The sequence below is a fragment of the Entelurus aequoreus genome, linkage group LG16 (genome assembly GCF_033978785.1).
Source record: "Entelurus aequoreus isolate RoL-2023_Sb linkage group LG16, RoL_Eaeq_v1.1, whole genome shotgun sequence".
NCBI classification, from domain to species: domain Eukaryota; kingdom Metazoa; phylum Chordata; class Actinopteri; order Syngnathiformes; family Syngnathidae; genus Entelurus; species Entelurus aequoreus.
In genome coordinates, this window is record NC_084746.1 from 49,187,120 (window position 1) to 49,211,891 (window position 24,772).

The following is a 24,772-nucleotide window of genomic DNA, read 5'->3' on the forward strand; positions in this document are numbered from 1 at the left end:
TATTTCCCCCAGAAAATGTTTCAAAGTGGAATTGTTCATGCGAAGTAATTGGAGCCTTCAATAGGTCAATAACAGTCCACATGGCAGCTTTATGTTATCAGTGCACACATCATTGCAACTTTTTCCTTTTTACATTTCACCTGTTTACTCTTTTATTACAGTTTTTTATGTTTTTATTTTTGATTATAGTATTTTCTGAATGTGCCGGGGGCCGTTAACAAATTAGCTGGGGGCCACAAATGGCCCAAAGGCCGCACTTTGGACACCACTGTTTTAGGCTGCTCGCCGGCTCCTCGCCACCACTTCAAGATGGCGGCCGAATTTCTCGCGTCACAGCAGCCAATGCTCAGCGCATGTCTATTTAGTGAATTTCTATGCGCAGCCGCAGTGGCGTCTTTCACTGTCCAGAACTTTATTGCTCCAACACGGAAGACAGACAGTGCTACGTGTCAGAGGAGAAGTCATCTTAAACGGGGGATAGTCGCCTAGCACAAACCTATCCCGGCTACATTAGATTTATATTACACGTCCTGGTGGATTGGTATTTTACGGATACATAGCGTTAACATTTACAGATAATGTTAACGAAATTTGAAACTAAATCGGCCCGTGTTAAAGGTAAGCTGCGGCTAGCTAAGAGGCTAACGTTGACGAGCTATAAGCGTAAATAATTTCTGTATTCATGATGTCATCGTCTTTCTACAACTGCACGTTGTCGTATTATGTTTAGTATTTTCTCTAACTGTGTTGTACGCTAAGTCTAGACAATATAATGTACGCAAATGTTTCTGTTGTGATTATGCTAACGCTATCGCTAGCGGATTGATAGATTGATTGAGACTTGTATTAGTAGATTGCACAGTTCAGTACATATTCCGTACAATTGACCACTAAATGGTAACACCCGAATAAGTTTTTCAACTTGTTTAAGTCGGGGTCCACGTTAATCAATTCATGGTAAAATGATGCCCTATTTAACTGTATATCTGATTGATAACCATCACGTGACTCATGCTTCCAGTTAATTCAGGATAACTGCCTTCACATGTGCATACTCTACATTTTAGGCCTAAGTTTCCATCCGAAGAGACCATGGGTTCTTGCAAGTTTGCACAACGGAGTCATCCAGCTGTGGGACTATCGAATGTGCACGCTGATCGACAAGTTTGACGAGCACGATGGTAATACATGCAGTATGTTAGTGATCATTAATTATCTACCCGTGATGACTTATTTGAATCTGTTGTACAAGGCCCTGTTCGAGGAATTGACTTCCACAAACAGCAGCCCCTGTTCGTGTCGGGAGGCGATGACTACAAAATCAAGGTAATCTTGAGTTTGAATAATCATGTTCGTCTTCAAAATACATCCTTTACATGGGGGGTGCCCACACTTTTCAGCAGGCGAGCTACTTTTTAAATGACCGAGTCGAAGGGATCTACCTCATTCATATATATATATATTTATTTATTTATTTATGAAAGAGATGTTTTTGTTAACAAGTTAAAAGGTGTTTAATGATAATACAAGCATGTTTAACACATATAGATTCCTTTCTTTCCTGAAGACAAGAATATAAGTTGGTGTATTACCTGATTCTGATGACTTGCATTGATTGGAATCAGACAGTAGTGCTGACAACGTCCACATTTTTTAATGGAGGAGCAAAAAAGTCTTCCTTTCTGTCCAATACCAAATGAAAGTGGTTGCTTTTTGCCATCTTATTTGTCCAGCTTCCATACTCCTTTTTATACACTTTACGAGAAATACATTGGCGGCAAACTCCGTGGCTTTCGAGCTTGTGCACGCCAGCTTTCTGAGACTCTTATTTTGTTAGCGCAGGCAGGATAGAGCAGTGCTTTTATTGTGAAGACAGGGACTAAGTGGTCAGTCTTTAGGCTTTTGACAGGAGGTAAGGTTGAAATAAAAACTGTTTCTCGCCTCCCTGACGGTCTTTTTTTCCTTCACACTGAGCTGGCAGCAGCCAGCGTCATCTCACGAGACCCTCGGGTGCCGTGAATGTCAATCAAGTGACGAAAGTGACGTCATGGTGAAGATTTCTGATCGCTAATTTTTAGGACTATTTTTTCAATGCCAAGTTGGCGATCAACTGACACACCCTCCGCGATCGACCGGTAGCTCGCGATCGACGTAATGGGCACCCCTACTTTACATGACTGATTGAAACTTTTATTAGTAGATAGCACAGTACAGTACATATTCCGTATAATTGACCACTAAATGGTAACACCCGAATAAGTTTTTCAACTTGTTTAAGTCGGGGTCCACGTTAATCAATTCATGGTACAAATATATACTATCAGCATAATACAGTCATCACACAAGTTAATCATCAGAGTATATACATTGAAATATTTACATTATTTACAATCCGGGGGGTGGGATTTGAGGGGGGGGGGTGCGGTTAGGTTTGGTTGATATCAGCACTTCAGTCATCAACAATTATATCATCTGAGAAATGGACATTGGAACAGTGTAGGTCTGACTTCGAAGGATATGTACAGCGAGCAGTGAACATAGTGAGCTCAGAAAGCATAAGAACAAGTATATACATTTGATTATTTACAATCCGGGGAGGGTGTTAGTCTAGGGTTGTGGTTGCCAGGAGGTGTTCTTTTAGTGCGGTTTTGAAGGAGGATAGAGATGCACTTTCTTTTAAACCTGTTGGGAGTGCATTCCATATTGATGTGGCATAGAAGGAGAATGAGTTAAGACCTTTTGTAAGATCGGAATCTGGGTTTAACGTGGTTTGTGGAGCTCCCCCTGGTGTTGTGGTTATGGCGGTCATTTACGCTATGGAAGTAGTTTGACATGTACTTCGGTATCAGGGAGGTGTAGCAAATTTTATAGACCAGGCTCAGTGCAAGTTGTTTTACTCTGTCCTCCACCCTGAGCCAAATGTTTAATTGTCTTTGAGTAACATGAAAAGTTGCTACCCAATTTAAATATTTGAACAATAACAACTATTGTGTTTTGATAAGGTATGGAACTACAAGCTGAGACGCTGCCTCTTCACCCTCCTAGGACACCTGGACTACATCAGGACCACCTTCTTCCACCATGTGAGTCGTCACCTGTTCTTTACGTCGGTGTGTCCGACCTGCCGAGTGACATTCATTAGCTCGTTTCTAGGAGTACCCCTGGATTCTGAGCGCGTCCGATGACCAGACCATTCGTATCTGGAACTGGCAGTCCAGAACTTGCGTCTGGTAATAAATGCCTCTACCAGTAAACCTCAGCTGTAACAATGACGCTCAATGTTCACGCTTGTGTTTCTTGTGTTCATTTTTTTCAGTGTGCTGACTGGCCATAATCACTACGTGATGTGTGCCCAGTTCCACCCGTCTGAGGACCTGGTGGTCTCAGCCAGTCTGGATCAGACCGTGCGAGTGTGGGATATCTCCGGTGAGGGCTTAAGGATAAGAGGAGCACAGGAGACTGGGCCGGGCTGTGTTGACGGAGAACTGGGGGTGTACACTGAAGCCATCCTTGTTGAAATTGAAGGTTTTCCTGTTGTAAAATGAGGCCATGAACAGAATTGTCATGGTTTCGTATTTTTACACCAGAAAAAAGGGATATTTTAACCTGGGTGTGTTTACGTTCAGATGAGGAAGAGGATGCAGATGGATTAGAAGTCCTGGGCCTTCCTCTTCCTCGTTTGGACGAATCTATGTGGGCTATATGCACAAGCACCTCCTCAAAGGACAGATTAATTGATGTTTAGTTAAGTATCTATTGAGCAAGAAGCCCAAATGACTTCTTAAGGGAACCCGAGGAGGTGTTTGTGTGTCACTGCATGCTTTTAATGTTTGCTGTTGGTGTTTGTTGCTTTTTGGGGGCTTTTACTCATCCTTCTGTCTGCTTCTCCTCAGTAACTAAGCATTAATCCCACTCCTCACACGCAAAATACGTATTTCCTCCCTTATTTGTGCAATTACAAGGCTTTTCTGCAGACTTTTTGTGCTTTATAATGCTAACACACATCTCTCTAGCACTTGCATCATACAAAACACTTTTTTAATTATTAACAGACCGCATCCATTACTAACTTTTTAAAACCTATACGATTTGTCCGTCTGGTCTGCCATTAGAGATCGGGCATGGCATTTGCACAAACCAAGCATGGAATATAGTCTCTTTTTTTACATTCTTACTATCAACCACTGCATTGTTCCTCGAGGGTGTCCTGATTTGATATTGATATGGGATATCAGCCTAAAATCAGCAAAAGAAAAGTATCAGATTATACCAGCTTGCACTTAAAATTGTTGACGTAAGTGCTCCGATACAAGCGGTCCTGCAGCGCGTTTACTTGTGCAAAGGTGGACAGCCAGTTAATAACAAGCACTCAAGGTTAGTCTTTTCTGGTATTTTAATCAAGTCATTTACAAAGGGTAAACATGGTAGGCTACTTGGAGCTAGCAGTTACACAACAGCTAAGCACACAAGCTTGAAATATGTAATGATTGTCCACAATTGAACAAAATTGCAGTCTAAAACACGTGTCAATATAAGCAAGTATCAAATGATTATAGTATTATAGTTGCATATTACTTATACATGGGGCAGCCGTGCCATCAACTTGAGGGTTCTGGGTCCGATCCCCGCTTCTGCCATCCTAGTCACTGCTGTTGTGTCCTTGGGCAAGACACTTCACCCACCTGCTCCCAGTGCCACCCACACTTGTCTAAATGTAACTTAGATAATGCACGATAACTCTGTAAAGCGCTTTGAGTCACTAGAGAAAAGCGCTATGTAAATATAATTGATGTCACTTCACATACAAAGTCTCCAAGGCAGAAGCATATTAGAGATTATCCAGTAACAAACCTGCCCGCATCATCAACTTAATGCGTCCTGAATTTAACTTCACAAATTATTGTGGCCATCATCAAAGACCAATCACCACAATTCTTACAATACTGTCTTATTTTGTAGTAGAATTTCTGACCTTTGACCTATATTGCATGTCTAATAAGAATGTACGCTCATTTAATTTCTCTTCTATTCTGTGCCAGTGGGACAAAGGTGAATATGGAGTTGTGCCAACCTGTCTACAGAATGTTTAGAATTTCCAAATATGACTAAGAGATACAAGGTTGTTTTGGAACAGACAAAACCAAAACAAAACAATCGTGACGCATTAGATAACAAACAATGACGCACACGAGACATATAAAAAATGGCAGAAGACCGGAACTCGACAGTGATTTTGGCTTGTGTGTGTCTTGTTTACTCCGGAGTAACATGTGGTCTGTCTGCACGGCCAACTTAATTCAACCTGCACTTCTGATAATGGGTAAATACATTTGTTGTTCTAAACTACTTTTGTTGCCTGTTTAAGCTTCGGACAATCCACTACAATTTAAAGACAGCATAAGTCAATTCCAGAAGGTTAATAATAAATTCAGTAATTCCACTTGATCAAACTTTTCTAACATTCCACACTGCAAAAAGTATGTATGTATGTATGGTAATATCGGATCAAGCTCCGTATCAGCCAGGCTCCAATATCAGTATAGGAAGTAAAAAAAAATTGTATTGGGACACCCTTAATTGTTTCCAGAAGTCACAATTAACTTTGCATGAGACTCATCCAACACGCATGAGCTTCCAAAGCAGTAATACAAGTATTTACCACACCACCCAATCCCACTGCTCCACATCAGCCACACCCTACCCTTGTGTGCCCCCCTTATCCATTGCCCTACCTGGAAACATCCATATTTGCACATAGGTTCCGAGTTCCATTCCATTGCCCCTTTTCCCCCCTCCATCTCTTTAAGCTGCTGAACCAGCTCCTCACCCCATTGTTTTTTAGGCAGGAATCACCATCACAATCTGTCGTCTTTAAAGACCTCCAACCAAATCGTGGCTAATTTTTCGTCTCTAACCCAACCCGATTCAAAGTAGTCAGCTGGAGGGAGAGCAAAGGTTGTAGTGCTGTGTTTCTGTCTTCAGTGCGTGTTTACTGGTCCAGCAGTTGTCTCTCCTCCAAACCTAGCTTCTCTCTTCTTTGCCATCGTTGTCGTGTTTGATTTGTTTGTGTTGACTTGTTTCTCCCCTCTGTACTGTGCTTGTGGCCTGTGTAACAACAAAACACCTCCCCTGTCCACCACAACCGGTACTCTGAATGTTGGTTCCAGGGTTGAGGAAGAAGAACCTGTCTCCCGGCGCCGTGGAGACTGAGGTCCGCGGTTTGTCTGGTGTCGACTTGTTCGGGGCCTCTGATGCTGTCGTCAAGCATGTCCTGGAGGTGAGAGAAGGTTTTGTGCACCCTTAGTTTAAAGAAATACATCCATTTAGATGTCATTTTGTCTTTAGGCCCTGAAATTCTTAGTCATCCATACTCGCGTGTCTTTGTCCAGGGTCATGATCGGGGGGTCAACTGGGCAGCCTTCCACCCCAGCATGCCTCTTATTGTCTCGGGGGCTGACGACAGGCAGGTCAAGATCTGGAGGATGAATGGTAAGAACACCGCTTTTTTTCCCCCCCCCAGTATTTCTTATACATTTATTGATTTAAGATGGCCCACCACTAATAGATTTTGCACTACCTACACTACCGTTCAAAAGTTTGGGGTCACCCAAACAATTTTGTGGAATAGCCTTCATTTCTAAGAACAAGAATAGACTGTCGAGTTTCAGATGAAAGTTCTCTTTTTCTGGCCATTTTGAGCGTTTAATTGACCCCACAAATGTGATGCTCCAGAAACTCAATCTGCTCAAAGGAAGGTCAGTTTTGTAGCTTCTGTAACGAGCTAAAGTGTTTTCAGATGTGTGAGCATGATTGCACAAGGGTTTTCTAATCATCAATTAGCCTTCTGAGCCAATGAGCAAACACATTGTACCATTAGAACACTGGAGTGATAGTTTCTGGAAATGGGCCTCTATACACCTATGTAGATATTACACCAAAAACCAGACATTTGCAGCTAGAATAGTCATTTACCACATTAGCAATGTATAGAGTGTATTTCTTTAAATTTAAGACTAGTTTAAAGTTATCTTCATCGAAAAGTACAGTGCTTTTCCTTCAAAAATAAGGACATTTCAATGTGACCCCAAACTTTTGAACGGTAGTGTATTTGCCCTCACTCATGCACGTCTGCAAATGTATCAGAATCAGAAATACTTTATTAATCCCCGAGGGGAAATTAAAATTTTGAGCACAATCCCATTCAAGATCAGACAAACATTACTGGGAGACAGAACAGGATCGCTGACGGGTCTGCCATTATCCGGCGCCCCTTACAAAAAAGGTGAGATACAGGTAAACAGTGGGGCGGGGGGTGGGTATGAGTGAAACTGCATAATCTCCCACGGCAGACTAGGCTGTATCTCACGGCACACTGGTTGAAAAACACTGCTATATCTGACCAATCTAAGTCTATGAGCACGAACTGATGAAGCCTATTAGCGCCGAAATGTCTTCCAAGACAAATGAAGTAGTCCAGTTGCGATCGATTGAACGCCCTGAGATGACAATGACCTGGATGAATGAGAACCTTCATAGACAATTCATTTGTACTATTCAATACATTTTATATTGCTCCTACATTTTTTCATGTGCTACTAATTTTTTTCATTTAGTACGGGTGCTCCTAGTGAAAAAGCGAAGCGTACAGCCCTGAGGAAAATCCTTAGTCAGAGACTGCTGTACGAATTAGACAATGACATTATCTCCCTCCATTAACGCACAGCATTTAATACATTGCAGTGCTGGGGGAAACACTAACACAGATTGTTGCTTCGACCACCCAAACATTACATAATTTCTACATCATCTTTTAGAGGGATGTAATTGATCTCCTTTTTGGTCCTTTCTCCTTCAGAGTCCAAGGCCTGGGAGCTGGATACGTGCCGCGGCCACTACAACAATGTCTCCTGTGCCGTTTTCCATCCTCGCCAGGAGCTCATCCTGTCCAACTCTGAGGACAAGAGCATCCGTGTATGGGACATGTCAAAGAGGACAGGAGTGCAGACCTTCCGCCGTGACCACGACCGTTTCTGGGTGCTTGGCGCTCACCCAAACCTCAACCTGTTTGCTGCTGGTGCGTCAGCCGCTTCAGAGTATTGTCATCAGTTGATTATGTTTATGCTCATTTTCCACTGTTTCTTCCAGGCCATGACAGCGGCATGATTGTGTTCAAGCTGGAGCGCGAGCGCCCAGCATATGCCGTCTACGGCAACATGCTTTACTACGTCAAGGAGCGCTTTCTGCGTCAGCTGGACTTCAACAGCAGCAAGGACACCGCTGTCATGCAGCTGCGCAGGTAGGTTTATTTGCAGCGACGAGCCCCATCCATTACATTTATCAGGTGCAATCAAGTGAGAACCTTTTGTCCCCTTGTTCCAGTGGGTCTAAGTTTCCAGTGTTCAGCATGTCCTACAACCCTGCTGAGAATGCTGTCCTGCTCTGCACTGTTAGTATTTCTCCATGCAACAAAAACTCACATTAACATGGTTTCATATATAATACTGTTTATAATACTCTTTCAGAGGGCGACAAACCTGGAGAACAGCACCTATGACCTGTACTCTATTCCCAAAGAGAGTGACTCTCAGAACCCTGATGGTATGATAACCTTGCGACGTCTCTGCAGATCTATTCCATTGTGATTTATTTGAAAATATATGGGCATTTACTGTAATGTTTGTCATGTCTCAGCACCAGAAGGGAAGAGGTCCTCTGGCCTGACAGCCGTTTGGGTGGCAAGAAACAGATTTGCCGTTCTGGACCGAATGCACTCTGTAAGAATCCTTTCATTTCAACAGCAAATCTTACCCCCGTAGTGTTACTGAGAATGAACTACTTGAGGTCGAAAGTGTCAATTCTGCTTTAATTTTATTTCCCACTGACTGCGTAGTTGTCTTCACTTTTGTAGCTGCTGATCAAAAACCTGAAGAATGAGATCGTCAAGAAAGTGCAGGTGCCGAGCTGTGAGGAGATCTTCTACGCAGGGACCGGCTCGCTGCTGTTGCGCGACGCCGACGGCGTGACGCTGTTTGACGTGCAGCAGAAGCGCTCGCTGGCTACCGTCAAGATCGCCAAAGTCAAGTATGTGGTGTGGAGCGCTGACACCAGCCACGTGGCTCTGCTGGCCAAGCACGGTGAGCACCGAGCGTGACTATGGCTCTCGTCTTAAGTAATCTAAAAGAGCCTAACATTTCAAATGCAGAGGACAAATTTCACCACACCTAGTGTGTGTGTGACAATCATTGGTACTTAAAAATGTTTTCCCACCTGGTTGTCCTACAGCCATTATGATCTGCAACCGCAAGCTTGAGAGCCTGTGCAACATTCATGAGAACATCCGAGTGAAGAGCGGAGCCTGGGACGAGAGCGGCGTCTTCATTTACACCACCTCCAATCACATCAAATACGCCCTGACCTCTGGGTATGTTCCCATTCACATCCGTTTCCATTGCACTTTTTATTTTTATTTAATTTACTCAATATTAAAAAAAATTGGATACAACATCAAATTAATTAGGAAATAAAAGGAGCGGAAAGAGATGTATAATGCGGCGCGCTGGATGTTTTCAAACTATAGAAATGAATCCCATGGTTGTAATCTGCACTTTTGAGTGACATAAGAGTAGTATGCATACTTGCCAACCCTCCCGTTTTTAGCGGGAGACTCCCGGTATTCAGCGCCTCTCCCGGTAACCTCCCGGCAGAAAATTTCCCCCGACAAACTCCCGGTGTTCAGCCGGAGCTGGAGGCCACGCCCCCTCCAGCTCAATGCGGACCTGAGTGGGGACAGCCTGTTCTCACGTCCACTTTCCCACAATATAAACAGCTTGCCTGCCCAATGACGTCATAACATCTACGGCTTTTAGAGAGTAGAGTGCACAACTGCGCACACAACAAGGAGACGAAGCAGAAGAACGAGGAAGTTACAGACATGGCGACGCCGTCGACGAGCAAGATGAAGAAATACGCTTGCAAGTTCCAAAACGAATAGAAACAAGAATTTCAGTTCATCCAGGACAGTTCGAAGGGGAAGGAGTATGTAATTATGTTGCCCGTACATTTTGTAAAACAGACTTCTCCATTGAACACGGTGGCCGAGTCATGAACGGAGGAGAAGTTAAACAGGACAATAATGCCATCTACTGGATAGCCCCCGGAACACTGAAATTCAAGTATTTATTTTATTTATATGTATAATAAAATATATATATATGTATATGAAATACTTGAGTTGGTGAATTCTAGCTGTAAATATACTCCCCTATTAACCACGCCCCCCCACCTCCCGGTATCGGTCTCAAGGTTGGCAAGTATGGTAGTATGTAACATGGTGTGCAGTTAAACTGACTGTAATACTTAATGTGACCAGCAGATGGTGCTGGATAATGATGGTCAGGTAAACGTTTTGATTGATTGAGACTTTTATTAGTAGGTTGCACAGTGAAGTACATATTCCGTACAATTGACCACTAAATGGTAACACCCGAATAAGTTTTTCAACTTGTTTAAGTCAGGGTCCACTTAAATTGATTCATGATACAGATATATACTATCATATATATACTATCATCATAATACAGTCATCACACAAGATAATCACATTGAATTATTTACATTATTTACAATCAGGGGTGTGGAGGGGGGGGGGGATATGGACATCAAGTAGTGGACATAGAGAGAGAGAGAGAGAGAGATCAGAAGGCATAAGAAAAAGTATCTGCATTTGATTGTTTACATTTGATTATTAGCAATCCGGGGAGGGTGTTAGTTTAGGGTTGTAGCTGCCTGGAGGTGAACTTTTATTGCGGTTTTGAAGGAGGATAGAGATGCCCTTTCTTTTATACCTGTTGGGAGCGCATTCCACATTGATGTGGCATAGAAAGAGAATGAGTTAAGACCTTTGTTAGTTCGGAATCTGGGTTTAACGTGGTTAGTGGAGCACCCCCTGGTGTTGTGGTTATGGCGGTGATTTACGTTAAGGAAGTAGTTTGACATGTACTTCGGCATCAGGGAGGTGTAGCGGATTTTATAGACTAGGCTCAGTGCAAGTTGTTTAACTCTGTCCTCCACCTTGAGCCAGCCCACTTTAGAGAAGTGGGTAGGAGTGAGGTGGGATCTGGGGTGGAGGTCTAGAAGTAACCTGACTAGCTTGTTCTGAGATGTTTGGAGTTTAGATTTGAGGGTTTTGGAGGTGCTAGGGTACCAGGAGGTGCATGCGTAATCGAAAAAGGGTTGAACGAGAGTTCCCGCCAGAATCCTCAAGGTGCTTTTGTTGACCAGAGAGGAAATTCTGTAGAGAAATCTCGTTCGTTGGTTAACCTTTTTGATTACCTTGGTTGCCATTTTATCACAGGAAAGGTTAGCCTCTAGAATGGAACCTAGGTAGGTGACCTCATCTTTCCTGGTGATGACACTGTCACCTACTTTTATGGTGAAGTCATTGACTCTCTTAAGTTTGATGTGGGACCCAAACAAAGAACAAAGAAGACATGGGCTGAATATGTAGATGTTATGATGCATACATGGAGGGAGGAATAAATGTTGGAGCAAAAGCTCTTTATTCACAAGACAAAGTTTGGTTGGTAATAGATTAACCAAACACTACGGTAACCGTAGGAAGCAATGCTTCATGCTGACGAAGGACGAGGCACAGTGGGTGGGACAGCGACAAACCTGAGACCTTGATGTAATATCACTGTTGTAGAAAGTTCTGCAGAACAGTGATAGTATATCAAATAAGTGGATGTTTTTTATACTTGGCCTTTATTTTTTGCCATCTTTGTTGCTCTTGCTGGATTTGAAAAGATGTTGATCAAGGAGGTGATTTGGGAAGTAAAGGAGCAATGTTTATATATTCTCAATATTCAGTGTTGTATTGTTCATAGTTAACATTGTAAATTCCACATTCTATATTTTATGTACATTCTGACTGTCATATATATGATTCAGTAAAAAATGTAAAGTTCACCCCGTTTTTGAGATCTTTTTAGTTTTTTACCGAAAAGACACTCAGAATGTACATGAAAATACAAAATGTGGGATTTACAATATGAACAATTAAACACTGAATATTGAGAATATATGAACGTTGCTCCTCTACTGCAGACCACATCCTCCATCGGCATCTTCTATAATCCAGCAAGGGCAACAAAGATGCAACAAAAACGGCAAAACAAAGACGCAAACTGCTGTCCTGTTTGTACATTGATCTTACATCATTTATGTTGTTCACAACAACACAGGCATATTAGATTTGTTGTGGTTGTATGGATTGTTGTTGCTAGCTTTAGATTAATTTTTATTCGGTGTATCAAGTGGTTGACTCGACATTGTTTATAGTTCACGACCGGGCATTGAGTGTTTTGGGGATGAATGAGCGCTCTCGGACACATTATTTTCCTAAACAAATACTCCCTCTCCTCACAATGGCAGCATTTCAGTCACATTTTTGTCAGTTTCCGTGATATTCTGCGTTTAACAGCGGATTCCGTTTTATTGGCCGATTCTGTGATTCCGTCCGTGGTTACGTTGACGCAGAAATCATATGGCTTTATTTTTTTTTGTTGAGTTTAGTGATTATTGATTAGGCATACTAGCGCTCTGTCAAATAAAAAGTAACAACCATGGTGAGATCCCAAACTTCACATAGACATAGTCTTTTTTTCACTTATGCGCTCATTATGCGCTTATTTCACTCATCCGTTTCACTCTTGCAAGCTCAGGAATTTGCATCCACATTGCAAGGCCCATTAATTTTTGTTGGTTTACAATATTTTAATGATCGTGAGAAGCCAAAATCGAAATTGATATCAAAATGTGATAAATTGTCCAGCCCTAACTTGAGTTGGAATGATTGATGCTTAAAATTCCGGGTGTTCCTAAGTGCAACCTCTCTCGAGGAAGTGGTGTGTTGTTTTTGTTGTGCCTACTAGCTAGGCTAGCACTCTTGTGCTAACGGCTGCTGTTGGCATGTTAAGGTTGGCAATAAAGTTTAGAAAAGAACATTAAACTATTTTTGCTTCTGGCAGGACGCTGCATTACTTCCAAGAATGTTACTTGCACAAATTTACTGCAGAGCACTTGTTGCAGGTGGATTACTCTGCATTCACTTTGTACTGGAATAAGGCACTGATAGCGACTTCTATTTTTCGTGTGCATACTAGTGAGTGGCTCATGAGGTTTGATGTGTTGAATCCAGGGTTTGTTTTTCCTCGTATAGTGTTCATTTGATCCGGGTAGCACTCAAAGTCCGACCAATGTCACGACCAAAGCCATGTTTGTTTATACTGTGAGGTTTGATAATTGTAGGGGCAGTTTGGAACATCCTACAATGTAGAAGCTTTTGATTTGTCCACCCTAACCCACATACAGCAGCACATTCAGTGTGATGTCATAATTCCCCTTCATCGACCCGATAATTATTCAATCGATAATTATACACCCCAACTTAATACATTATTTTTAGAATATTGTACATCAGTTGCATCCACTGTTTTTAGACCAGGTGGGGAAGTCTTGCCTGTTTTCAATGTTTCACTTTCTCTATGTAGTGACCATGGCATCATCAGGACTCTAGACCTCCCAATCTATGTGACCCGTGTACGAGGCAACAGTGTTTACTGCCTGGACAGAGAGTGCAGACCCCGGGTCCTCACCATTGACCCCACAGAGTACCGTTTCAAAATGGCTCTGGTCAACCGAAAGTACGATGAGGTGCGTCCCCACTAAACTGAATACCTTGAGGGGAAAAAAGCTTTTATGTTGAAATAATTAATGCGCACTTACTCAAAATCCTTCTTGTAAATTTCAGGTGCTTCACATGGTTCGTAATGCCAAGCTGGTGGGCCAGTCCATCATTGCCTACCTGCAGAAGAAGGGCTATCCTGAGGTGGCGCTGCACTTTGTCAAAGATGAGAAGACTCGCTTCAGCCTGGCTTTGGAGTGTGGAAACATCGAGGTAGTCAGGCTGGACTCGCAGTTCCCACTGCTTTGTCTCTCTAAGTTGAAGTCTCATTGTATGAAATGTTACTAGTTCCCCACTAAAAGTGTCTCCTTTTTTGCTGTGCGTCAAGGTGGCGCTGGAGGCCGCCAAAGCGCTGGATGAGCGCAGCTGCTGGGAGCGTCTGGGCGAGGCCGCGCTGCTGCAAGGTCACCACCAGGTGGTGGAGATGTGCTACCAGAGGACTAAGAACTTTGACAAGCTCACCTTCCTCTACCTCATCACTGGCAATCTGGCGAAACTGCGCAAAATGATGAAGATTGGTGAGAAATTCAGATGAAAAAGTATATGTTTTGGTGTGTGGGGATGTCATTCCGGGGCATCCGCTGGGCTTTTGTCAAGTTTGAATATATTTTTTTCCCATTTAAATATTTAATTTATAAATAAAAAAGACTATAAGAATATATGTTAATATAACATTAATATGGTTTGTTCCGCCTGTATAGCGGCATAGAACACATTGCTCAACGCGGATCAGAACTCAACTTCAAGCTTTCACACATTTTGGAACAAGGAGTTGATAGAAGAAATGTAAAAATATAATGAATACATTTGTGGCAGAGTGGGAGAGTTATGTACATATTTCAGGTTTGCATCTCATTGCCCATAACTGTGGTGCGTTCAAAGACCCTCAATTGAAGTTACAAACCGAGGCTACACTAATTTTTAAAAACGGGGGGAGATTTAACCTCCAGGAGATACACTAAAAATAATGAAATGATAACAATGTATTATTGTGATTTGTTGGATCAGATAATCTCTACTTTACGCTCTAAAGTAAAGGAAAACTTGACAGTTTTATAATCATATTTAAGTGAATAATTACAGGTTATGTAATTATTTAAATTCATATACAGGCCACTTTATATTCAGTTTGTTAGCTTTTACTATAAGTTATACATATATATATGTGTGTGTGTGTGTGTGTGTGTGTGTGTGTGTGTGTGTGTGTGTGTGTGTGTGTGTGTGTGTGTGTGTGTGTGTGTGTGTGTGTGTGTGTGTGTTTTTTTTTTTGTTTTTTTTTTTTTACAAATTATTAGGGGCTTTGTCCAGTTATGTGAATACCATTTAAAAAAAAAAAAAAAAAAAAAAAAAAAAAAATTTTTTTTTTTTTTTAATCCAAATCCATGCAATAATTTGTTTTTTAGTGCACGTAAACATACCAACTGTGTCTACGTTGAGTTTAGGGTGGGGTTGGGGGCGGCCATTCAGGAGTCTTGTGTATGGAGGACCACAATTTGGTGTTACGCCTCTATGTGTGATGTTCCTCCACAGTCCAATGTGGAGAATGCATATATTTTTAAAGTGTTCTTTTTTTATCCATTATCATGTTTAAAGCAGCTAATATTTTCCCATGTGTACACTTTGTTTTTCTTACCTTACGAACATTAGTAAACTCTGTGTTTCACCTTGAAGGCTGGAATGTCTACCGGGAGTATAATGTACTCCCTTTTTGTGGAGGAGGCCTAATCGGTTTAGAACAAAAAGGCTGTATTTCTTTCTGGGTGGGAGTGGCTGTTTTCGTACTAAATAAGATGACTCTTTCTGTTTGATTTTTAGACTGTTTCTTGATGCTGCTATTATCACATTGTAAGGGCTGGCGTCCTAAAGCTTTAGTAAAACTTGGTAATATTGCTATTCTGTCTCGGTGGTCCTTCTTACTCAACATATGTCATCCAAAAGAACTTTGGATTGACCAATTGATTGGTGACCAATGCTGCACCTTAATTCCTAACACCGCCCCTGATGGCTCGGTCCAGAGGGCCTCCTGTCTAGAGAACTTACTGAAGTATCCGGTGTCTCTGACCCCTTTAAATAAAGATTGGCTCCACAACACCTTCGGCAAGTGGTCTGACCTAACTAAGTCTGCCCTGGTCTCCATTGGAGTTTTCTTGGCTATTATAGCTTCATGCGGATGCTTTATCGCCCCTTGTGCTAGGTCCCTGTGCACCCGCATCATTGTTAGGGCTGTTGAAGGCCAACCCCACCCTATTTCTGGGCTTGCTATGTCACTGAAAGGGGTCAAGCACAGTAGTGACATTCGAGGACTGTTAGTTTCCATCCCTGAAAATGATGACATTGACGTTGACTCTATCCGCCCCCTCGACCCCTTACATGTAACTATGGTTTAATTGTTTATTGCTAGCTTTCTCGAAAACCAAAACATCACCTACTTTAATGTAGGGCATGCTTTAAAAGTGTTGCTCTGGTATGAGAGATCTTCTGGAGAAGATCTGAAGGGGGAATGTGGAGAATGCATATATTTTTAAATTGTTCTTTCTTTATCCATAATCATGTTTAAAGCAGCTAATATTTTCCATGTGTACACTTTGAGTTTTTTACCTTATGATCGTTAGTAAACTCTGTTTCACTTTGAAGGCTGGAATGTCTACCGGGAGTATAATGTACTCCCTTTTTGTGGAGGAGGCCTTATCGGTTTAGAACAAAAAGGCTGTATTTCTTTCTGGGCGGTAGGGGCTGTTTTCGTACTAAATAAGCTGACTCTTTCTGTTTGATTTTTAGATTGCTTCTAGATGCTGCTTTTAACGCATTGTGAGGGCTGGTCTCCTAAAGCTTTAGTAAAACTTAGTAATATTGCTATTCTGTCTTGGTGGTCCTTCTTACTCAACATATATGTCATCCAAAAGAACCTGGGATTGACCCGTGTGTTTTATTTCCTGAGAGGAAGACTGGTCAGACGCAACACCACTCATGTTTGTGTGCTCTTTTTTTGTAGCTGAGATCAGGAAGGACATGAGCGGCCACTACCAGGCAGCTCTCTACCTGGGAGATGTCAGCGAGAGAGTTCGCATCCTGAAGAACTGCGGCCAGAGTAACTTTACTTTCACTTTCATTTCAAAATTCTAGTCCAAACACATGATTTTGATGTGTTTTCAGAGTCTCTGGCATACCTTACTTCTGCCACTCATGGACTGGATGAAGACGCGGAGGCCCTCAAGGAGACATTTGATCTAGAGAAGGAGACTGTATGTGGTTAACATCCATACATGTAAAACTATATTTGTCATTTAAACCTCTTGATGTCTTTTGTAGGTGCCTGAGATTGATGCCAATGCACAGCTTCTGCAGCCACCCCCGCCCATCAACCCCTTGGACACCAACTGGCCCCTTCTGACCGTCTCAAAGGGCTTCTTCGAGGGAGCCATCGCAGCCAAGGGTAAGAGCGACAATGAAAGTGTAATGCAAGCAGGTGACTGAAGCCAGTAGGACGTGTGACAAGTGTTCTTATTTTTGTAGGGAAAGCAGGTCAGATGGCTGCAGATATGGACATGGACGCCGCTGGAAGCGAGGGCTGGGGAGACGATGCGGAGCTTCAACTGGATGAAGGCAATGATCATTTCAAACACAAGAGCAGTAATCATGTTGCAAAGGATTCACCGTTATAAAAGCCGCCTCCATTTTTTTACAGACGGCTTCTTGGATGCCCAGGATGGATTTGGAGAGGAAGGAGGAGCTAAAGAGGAGGGAGGGGGCTGGGAAGTGGAGGAGGACCTGGACCTTCCTCCAGAGCTGGTAGGCGAGCCTCCATCGTTCATCATTCATTAGACCAATTTTTTTCAACCTTTTTTGAGCCAAGGCACATTTGTTTCATAAAAAAAAATACAGAGGCACACCACCAGCAGAGAAGGTTAAAAAATTCAACTCCACCAGGTTGTCGTGCCTTATTTTGAGTTTTTTAAGGGGCGGCGTGGCGAAGTTGGTAGAGTGGCCGTGCCAGCAATCGGAGGGTTGCTGGTTACTGGGGTTCAATCCCCACCTTCTACCATCCTAGTCACGTCTGTTGTGTCCTTGGGCAAGACACTTCACCCTTGCTCCTGATGGCTGCTGGTTAGCGCCTTGCATGGCAGCTCCCGCCATCAGTGTGTGAATGTGGAAATAGTATCAAAGCGCTTTGAGTACCTTGAAGGTAGAAAAGCGCTATACAAGTATAACCCATTTATCATTTATCATTTCCTGGGTGTAGTGCTTTAGTTCCTGTCTTGCACTGTTATTTTGGTGACCCTTCCTGTTTTGTTAGTGTCCTCCTGTAGCAGCTTCACGCCTTCCTTTGAGCGCTATTGCCCACACCTGCTTTGTTTTCGCAATCAAGACTATTTAAGTTGTGCATACGCTATCCTTCTTTGTGGGGACATTGTTGATTGTCAATGTCATGTACGGATGTACTTTGTGGACGCCGTCTCTGCTCCACACGCTGTAAGTTTTTGCTGTCGTCCAGCATTCTGTTTTTGTTTACTTTGTAGCCTGTTCAGTTTTACTTTTGTTTTGCATAGCCATCCCTACGCTTCAGTGCCTTTTTCCTAGCGGGACTTGCCTTTTTGTTCATTTTTGGTATAAGCGTTACATACCTTTTTACCTGCACGCTGTGCTCTGCATATTGGGATCCCGACAAACCATCATCGATGTGTTCCGACTTCTACAAAGCAATGAACTACCTGCTGCCACCTACTGATATGGAGTTTTACATGGTTACCCTGCCAAGCTCTACACAGCACAGACACTAGACAACGGCACATTATTAGCAGATTATAATTATTGATTTGCAAAATATATTTTTTGGACCAATTAGGTGAAGTTGCATCATTTCCCACGGCACACTAGTGTGGTTAAAAAACACTGCATTAGACTACATACAAAAATGAAAGTCCCCGCTAAATGTATCTTATTCGTTGCCATAAGGACCTGCCAGCGGGTGTAGGAGGATCAACAGAGGACGGCTTCTTCGTCCCACCGACCAAGGGAATGAGTCCCACCCAGATGTGGTGCAACAACTCCCAGCTGCCAGTGGACCACATGCTGGCTGGCTCTTTTGAGACCGCCATGAGAGTACGTCCCGGTCTTCCTCACATCTGCCAGGAAGCTGTAATTGTTGTCGTTTAATCACAAACCTCTGCCGCCACAGCTGCTCCACGACCAAGTTGGAGTTGTCAACTTTGGCCCCTACAAGTCGCTCTTCATGCAGACCCTAACCAGGGGCCGCACCTGCTACCTGGCCCTGCCCTCTCAGCCCTGCCTACGGGGCAACCCCCAGAGGAACTGGAAGGTACTGCACTACCACCCACATCACACTCGTCTGTGATAATGATGTGAGTGTATTTTATATCTTACACATATTAATTTCTCCTTCTCAGGACTGCGGGGCAAAGCAGGGGCTGCCTGCTGTAGGACTCCGCCTCTCGGACCTCATTGCCCGTCTGCAGCAGTGCTACCAGATGACCACCTCCGGGCGCTTTGAGGACGCTGTGGAGCGCTTCAGAGCCATCCTGCTTTCTGTGCCTCTTCTCATCGTCGACAACAAGCAGGAGATTGCTGAGGTTAGCCGATCGTCACACCTTAGTGAATACATGATCTACCTCAATTTAATCTTATAGTTACTGGCCTCGTCTTTTCTGACCAGTAAATGTTGTCACAGTGTTGGACACTCAGTGCCAACGCATCAAATCATAAGGTATCCATTTTGGAGGCCTCTGTTTGTGGGGCTTTGGAGCTTGGCTATGTTGTGTCACCACAGCCAGGTGGATGTACTTATTTGGACATTAGGTAAGCACGCTTCAGATTGTGAAGAAGCACAAAAAGAAAGTAGGATAAAGTATTTGTTTCATCTAATCGTGGCATGCGCATAAAAACACCAACATGCAGCGACATAAATGCTGCTAAAAACAGCTTTTTTATGCAGAGACAATCGATCTGCGTGTGCAGGTGTACCTAATGATGTGACCAGGTGAATCTATATACTGTTTAGAAAGTTTATTTTTGCACGTGTCTTGAAAAGAAATAGAGGTGACTACTTTAAGATATATATATTAAAACGTGTACATTTTCAAAAGATAAATTATGATGCGTAGTTTCATTTGCAATCTGGAAGTTAAGTTAAGTTAAAGTACCAATGATTGCCACACACACACTTGGTGTGGTGAAATTTGTCCTCTGCATTTGACCCATCCCCTTGATCACCCCCTGGGAGGTGAGGGGAGCAGTGGGCAGCAGCGGTGCCGCACCCGGGAATCATTTTTGGTGATTTAACCCCCAATTCCAACCCTTGATGCTGAGTGCCAAGCAGGGAGGTAATGGGTCCCATTTTTATAGTCTTTGGTATGACTCGGCCGGGGTTTGAACTCACAACCTCTCAGAGCGGACACTAACCACTAGGCCACTGAGTCATCATCATCATCAGCCGTTGTCAGTCCACTGCTGGACGAAAGCCTCAGCATGTTTCTGCCATAGTGAACGATCTCTTGGCGTACTCTTCATGCTGGTTATTAGCCTACACCTTCCACGCTGGCTTGGTGCGGGTTGGGAGGGGTATTTTATATCAGAGATCCTTCTCCTAGACTAATTGCTTTACTGGGCTGTTGAACTTAGTCTGTCCTGTTGGTTGTCCGCGCCCCAATTACCCAGGGACCCGCTCAGCTTTATGGCGCTGACCGCCCGCCAGTCACAAGAGAAGGTGCAAACGGTTCTTTGTGTGCATTTTATAGACGTTAGTTGGGACTCACTAACCCCACACACAACCTCCCATCTCATGAGAACAACTCTGCTATCTTCAACTGGTTTTAAATGCAGAGAAAACAAAGTGTATGTTCTTTACCACATCAAAAACTGTAAGATCAGCACTGTGTGAGAACATTTTAACAAGAAATGGGCAACAAATTATGTTAGTATGTGCTTTTAAATATTTAGGATTTTTAATTGATGACCACTTGAGTTTTAAGGAGCACATTCAGTATGTTGTAAAAAAAACTGAAACTTTTACTGGGGTTTTATTATAGAAACAAGTCTTGCTTTTCTTTTACTGTGAAACAGAAATTGGTGGAAACAACCTTCTTACCTGTTATTGACTATGGAGATGTGTTGTACATGAATGCTACTGCTGGTTGTCTCCACAAGCTGGATAGTGTGTACCACGGTGCACTGAGATTTATCACCAACTGCGCTCCCCTTACTCACCATTGCGTATTATACTCAATGGTTAACTGGACATCTTTATGTGCTCGACGCCTCAATCATTGGTATGTTTTCATCTACAAAACCATTCTGGGTATCACTCCATCTTATCTGTCTTGTCTTTTAACAAAGAAACAAGGAAGTCACAATCTTCGTTCAATGAATGTTCTGCAATTTGTCGTCCCCAAAGTAAGAACTGAACTGGGCAAGAAAGCATTTAGGTTTTCAGCAGCGAAGGTTTGGAATAACCTACAATCGAATATTAAACTTCAAACCCTTGTTACGTTGAATGAGTTTAAAGCTTCTGTGAAAGGACTGCAGTCTACCTTGTCTGTATGCACATGTGTTATGTGAGCAAGTTTTAATGTCGTAAATGTGATGTTTTATGTATTTGTTTACTGTTTTTAATGTAACCTTGCTGCTGCCCTCTTGGCCAGGTCTCCCTTGGAAAAGAGATCTTTGATCTCAATGGGATTTTACCTGGTTAAATAAAGGCTAATAATAATGCCTGGATGTAGTTTAACGTCATACCCAGGACACTGAGTAGGCCTCCAAAATTGAACATCTTCCAGACAGACAAAGAACGGGTTCTAAAAGTGACTGTCATGGAAGCACATTCAATCTCTTTATTAACGAGCACTAACACAATCCAGTGGAAACATTCAACAGAGCTGGTGTAACTGCAGACTAACTGCCACTGCTAAACTAACACACACAACTGAAGCTGAGCTAATGCTGCTCTGTCTGGGCGCTGTGTCACTTGGCAACAGGCACCACCTTTTAGAGGCACACGCACACTGCTCTAATATGGAACGTCTCTAAACTGCATGAGCCAGATATTTAAAGTGTTTTTTTATAAAGTAACACATTGATTACTTTCCCGAGTACCGTATTTTTCGGACTATATGTCAGTTTTTTTCATAGTTTGGCCGGGGGCGCGACTTATACTCATGAGCGACTTATGTGTGAAATTATTAACACATTACCGTAAAATATCAAATAATATTGTTTAGCTCATTCACGTAAGAGACTAGACGTATAAGATTTCATGGGATTTAGCGATTAGGAGTGACAGATTGTTTGGTAAACGTATAGCATGTTCTATATGTTATAGTTATTTGAATGACTCTTACCATAATATGTTACGTTAACATACCAGGCACGTTCTCAGTTGGTTATTTATGCCTCATATAACGTATACTTATTCAGCCTGTTGTTCACTATTCTTTATTTATTTTAAATTGCCTTTCAAATGTCTATTCTTGGTGTTGGCTTTTATCAAATAAATTTCCCCAAAAAATGTGACTTATACTCCAGTGCGACTTATGTTTTTTCCTTCTTTATTATGCATTTTCCGCCGGTGCGGCTTATACTCCGGAGCGACTTATACTCCGAAAAATACGGTAAATAATTACATTTATGGAAGAGCAATTCAACAATTTTTTTGACAAAGTAATGAGTAACTGTAATTACGTTTTAAAAGTAATTTTCCGAACACTGATGATGATACAATTGATGATTTAAAAGAAGTACAGTGGAAAACTATGACTAAAGCAGTCGCTCTGCATACTACCCAGACGTGTGAATGAAAAAGCCTGCGTTTATCCAATTGTCTAGCAAACAACACATGCTCTTTTTCTCCCCACAAGTAAAAAAGAATAAAGAAAAATATGTTCTATAATTTATGCATTTAAAAGTTCTAGTCTGATGATCGTGGTATCAGATGAGAGACTTTAAAGCTTGAGACACTTTAAAGCTTGCTATATATGAAAATGTAGATATCAATGCTACTTTGTAGTGTAAATGCTGCTTGTTCAGTCAGTATAGGAATTAAATGTTTACCTGTTTGATTGGCTAGGCCAGGTTTTGTGGCATTGGTGTTTGTGTTCTATTGAATGAATCATGATAATACGCAGGTCTCAGGTCTATTCGCTTGTTTTCAACGTTTGCCCCATTTTAAGGACTAGTGGTTTGTCTTCTGGTTTTCTGAACAACAGTTATGTTGAGCTTTCAGCTGACGTTCTTCTACGTTAGTTGACATGTTTATTGGTGTACTGTACAAGTACCATAGCAACACAGGCACAACCCGGCATCCGTACAGTTATTCATGTTGGTATATTTACGTGACCATGGTGGTTTACTTACAATGTTTTTGTGCACGATTGCACCAAGAAAAATTCCTAGTTTGTGAACCCGTTCTCAAACAATGGCAATAAAAACTATTCTGATTCTGATGTTTTAGGCACAGCAGTTGATCACCATTTGCAAAGAGTACATCGTGGGTCTGACCATGGAGACTGAGAGGAAGAAGCTACCCAAAGATACACTGGATGAGCAGAAGAGGCTTTGTGAGGTGATGTTTACTCTTATCAGTCCCCCCAAAAGGCACACGCTTTCCTACAGTTTCCTAATTTGTTGATTTGTTTTTTTTACAGATGGCTGCCTACTTTACTCACTGTAATCTGCAGCCTGTTCACATGGTACTGGTGTTGCGCACAGCTCTGAACCTCTTCTTCAAACTGCGTAACTTCAACACGGCGGCTGGTTTTGCGCGACGCCTGCTCGAGCTGGGACCTAAGCCCGATGTTGCTCAGCAGGTAATTTGTCAAACCCCTCTTTATACCGAGACAATCATATTAAAAATATATCCTTTCACCACCCCATCTCTTTCTAAGACCCGCAAAATTATGGCAGCCTGCGAGAAGAACCTGACAGACGCCCACCAGTTGAACTACGACCCCCACAATCCCTTTGATCTGTGCGCCGCCTCCTTTGTGCCTCTGTACCGCGGACGTCCCGTTGAAAAGTGCCCCCTGTCCGGAGCCTGCTACTGTCCAACTTACAAAGGACAGGTGTGCAGGGTCACACAGGTATACAGACACAGAAAACTGCAAACTAGAGAACACTAAAGGTTTTAGACATTAAATATCTTTGTGTTCTAGGTGACGGAGATCGGCAAGGACGTGATTGGTCTGCGTGTGAGCCCACTTCAGTTCCGTTGAGAAAATGGGAAGAGAAAAAAATGTTTGTCGAATCGAATCTGTACAAAAACGTATACTAATATCAGATTTAAACACAGCAATGCTAACCCTTTGTTATTGTTTTCATCCATCTTAATAATACACCATACTTGTGTTTTTATGTTTTGTCATATGTGTGGGGGCTTTAATCAACTCTTTACTGTGTTATGAGGTGAACATGCTATGTAAAATCCAAAAAGGAACACCAACATATGTAACAAGGAAAACAAATAAAGTTCAAGTCACTTGAAAGAAATGCAATGTTTTTGACATCATTGTCCAAAGATAGGTCAAAAACCTATGATGAAGTTCATATTTTTTTAACTTATAAATGTTGTAATGTTGGATACTCGTGATAAACCAAGCCAAAGCATCAAATCATAAGGTTCATGCATTTGGGCATGAGCTTGTGCGCAGTTTTGAATGCCTCTTTTTATGGGGTTTTGGAGTGTTTTTTTTTAAACTGTGAAGTCAATCAGTGATGACACAGATTGAATGACGTATGTATCTTGTCATTCTTTGACATATTGTGTCGGAAAGCCTCCTCCCCCGCTGCTGAGACTCTTCCCGTGAAAACGATTCCTTCTTGCCGGCGTGGCTCAGATGGTAGAGCTGCCGTGTCAGCAACTTGAGGGCTCCAGGTTCGATTCCGGCTTCTGTTATCCTGGTCATATCTTGTGTTTTTGGGCAAGACGCTTGCTCCCAGTGCCGCTCACACTGGTGTATAAATGTGAATGAATGTTTGGTGGTGGTGGTCGGAGGGGTGACGCTTCCGTTAGTCTACCCCAGG

General features: G+C 42.4%; 1 protein-coding gene across 1 annotated transcript; it reads left to right on the forward strand.

Moving 5' to 3' along the window:
• Window positions 1-429: 429 nt before the first annotated feature.
• copa (COPI coat complex subunit alpha) lies at window positions 430-24,233 on the forward strand. The gene is made up of 30 exons (XM_062023196.1): window positions 430-618; window positions 1,068-1,181; window positions 1,253-1,326; window positions 3,003-3,083; window positions 3,154-3,230; window positions 3,317-3,426; window positions 6,168-6,277; window positions 6,390-6,489; window positions 7,856-8,074; window positions 8,146-8,296; window positions 8,380-8,446; window positions 8,523-8,598; window positions 8,692-8,774; window positions 8,909-9,134; window positions 9,283-9,421; window positions 13,551-13,713; window positions 13,811-13,957; window positions 14,073-14,262; window positions 16,737-16,832; window positions 16,898-16,986; window positions 17,054-17,177; window positions 17,258-17,347; window positions 17,430-17,533; window positions 18,698-18,844; window positions 18,921-19,061; window positions 19,150-19,332; window positions 23,205-23,315; window positions 23,398-23,559; window positions 23,638-23,832; window positions 23,905-24,233. Exons 1-30 carry the CDS (start codon window positions 579-581, stop codon window positions 23,962-23,964), a joined length of 3,669 nt encoding a protein of 1,222 aa, XP_061879180.1. The 5' UTR covers window positions 430-578; the 3' UTR covers window positions 23,965-24,233.
• The last annotated feature ends 539 nt before the right edge of the window (window positions 24,234-24,772 follow it).

Coding starts and splice junctions, on each gene's coding strand:
- copa (XM_062023196.1), top strand. CDS start 579: ATGTTAACGAAATTTGAAACTAAATCGGCCCGTGTTAAAG. Junction 6,278..6,389: donor TCGTCAAGCATGTCCTGGAG/GTGAGAGAAGGT, acceptor GTCTTTGTCCAG/GGTCATGATCGGGGGGTCAA. Junction 19,062..19,149: donor ACCCCCAGAGGAACTGGAAG/GTACTGCACTAC, acceptor TCTCCTTCTCAG/GACTGCGGGGCAAAGCAGGG.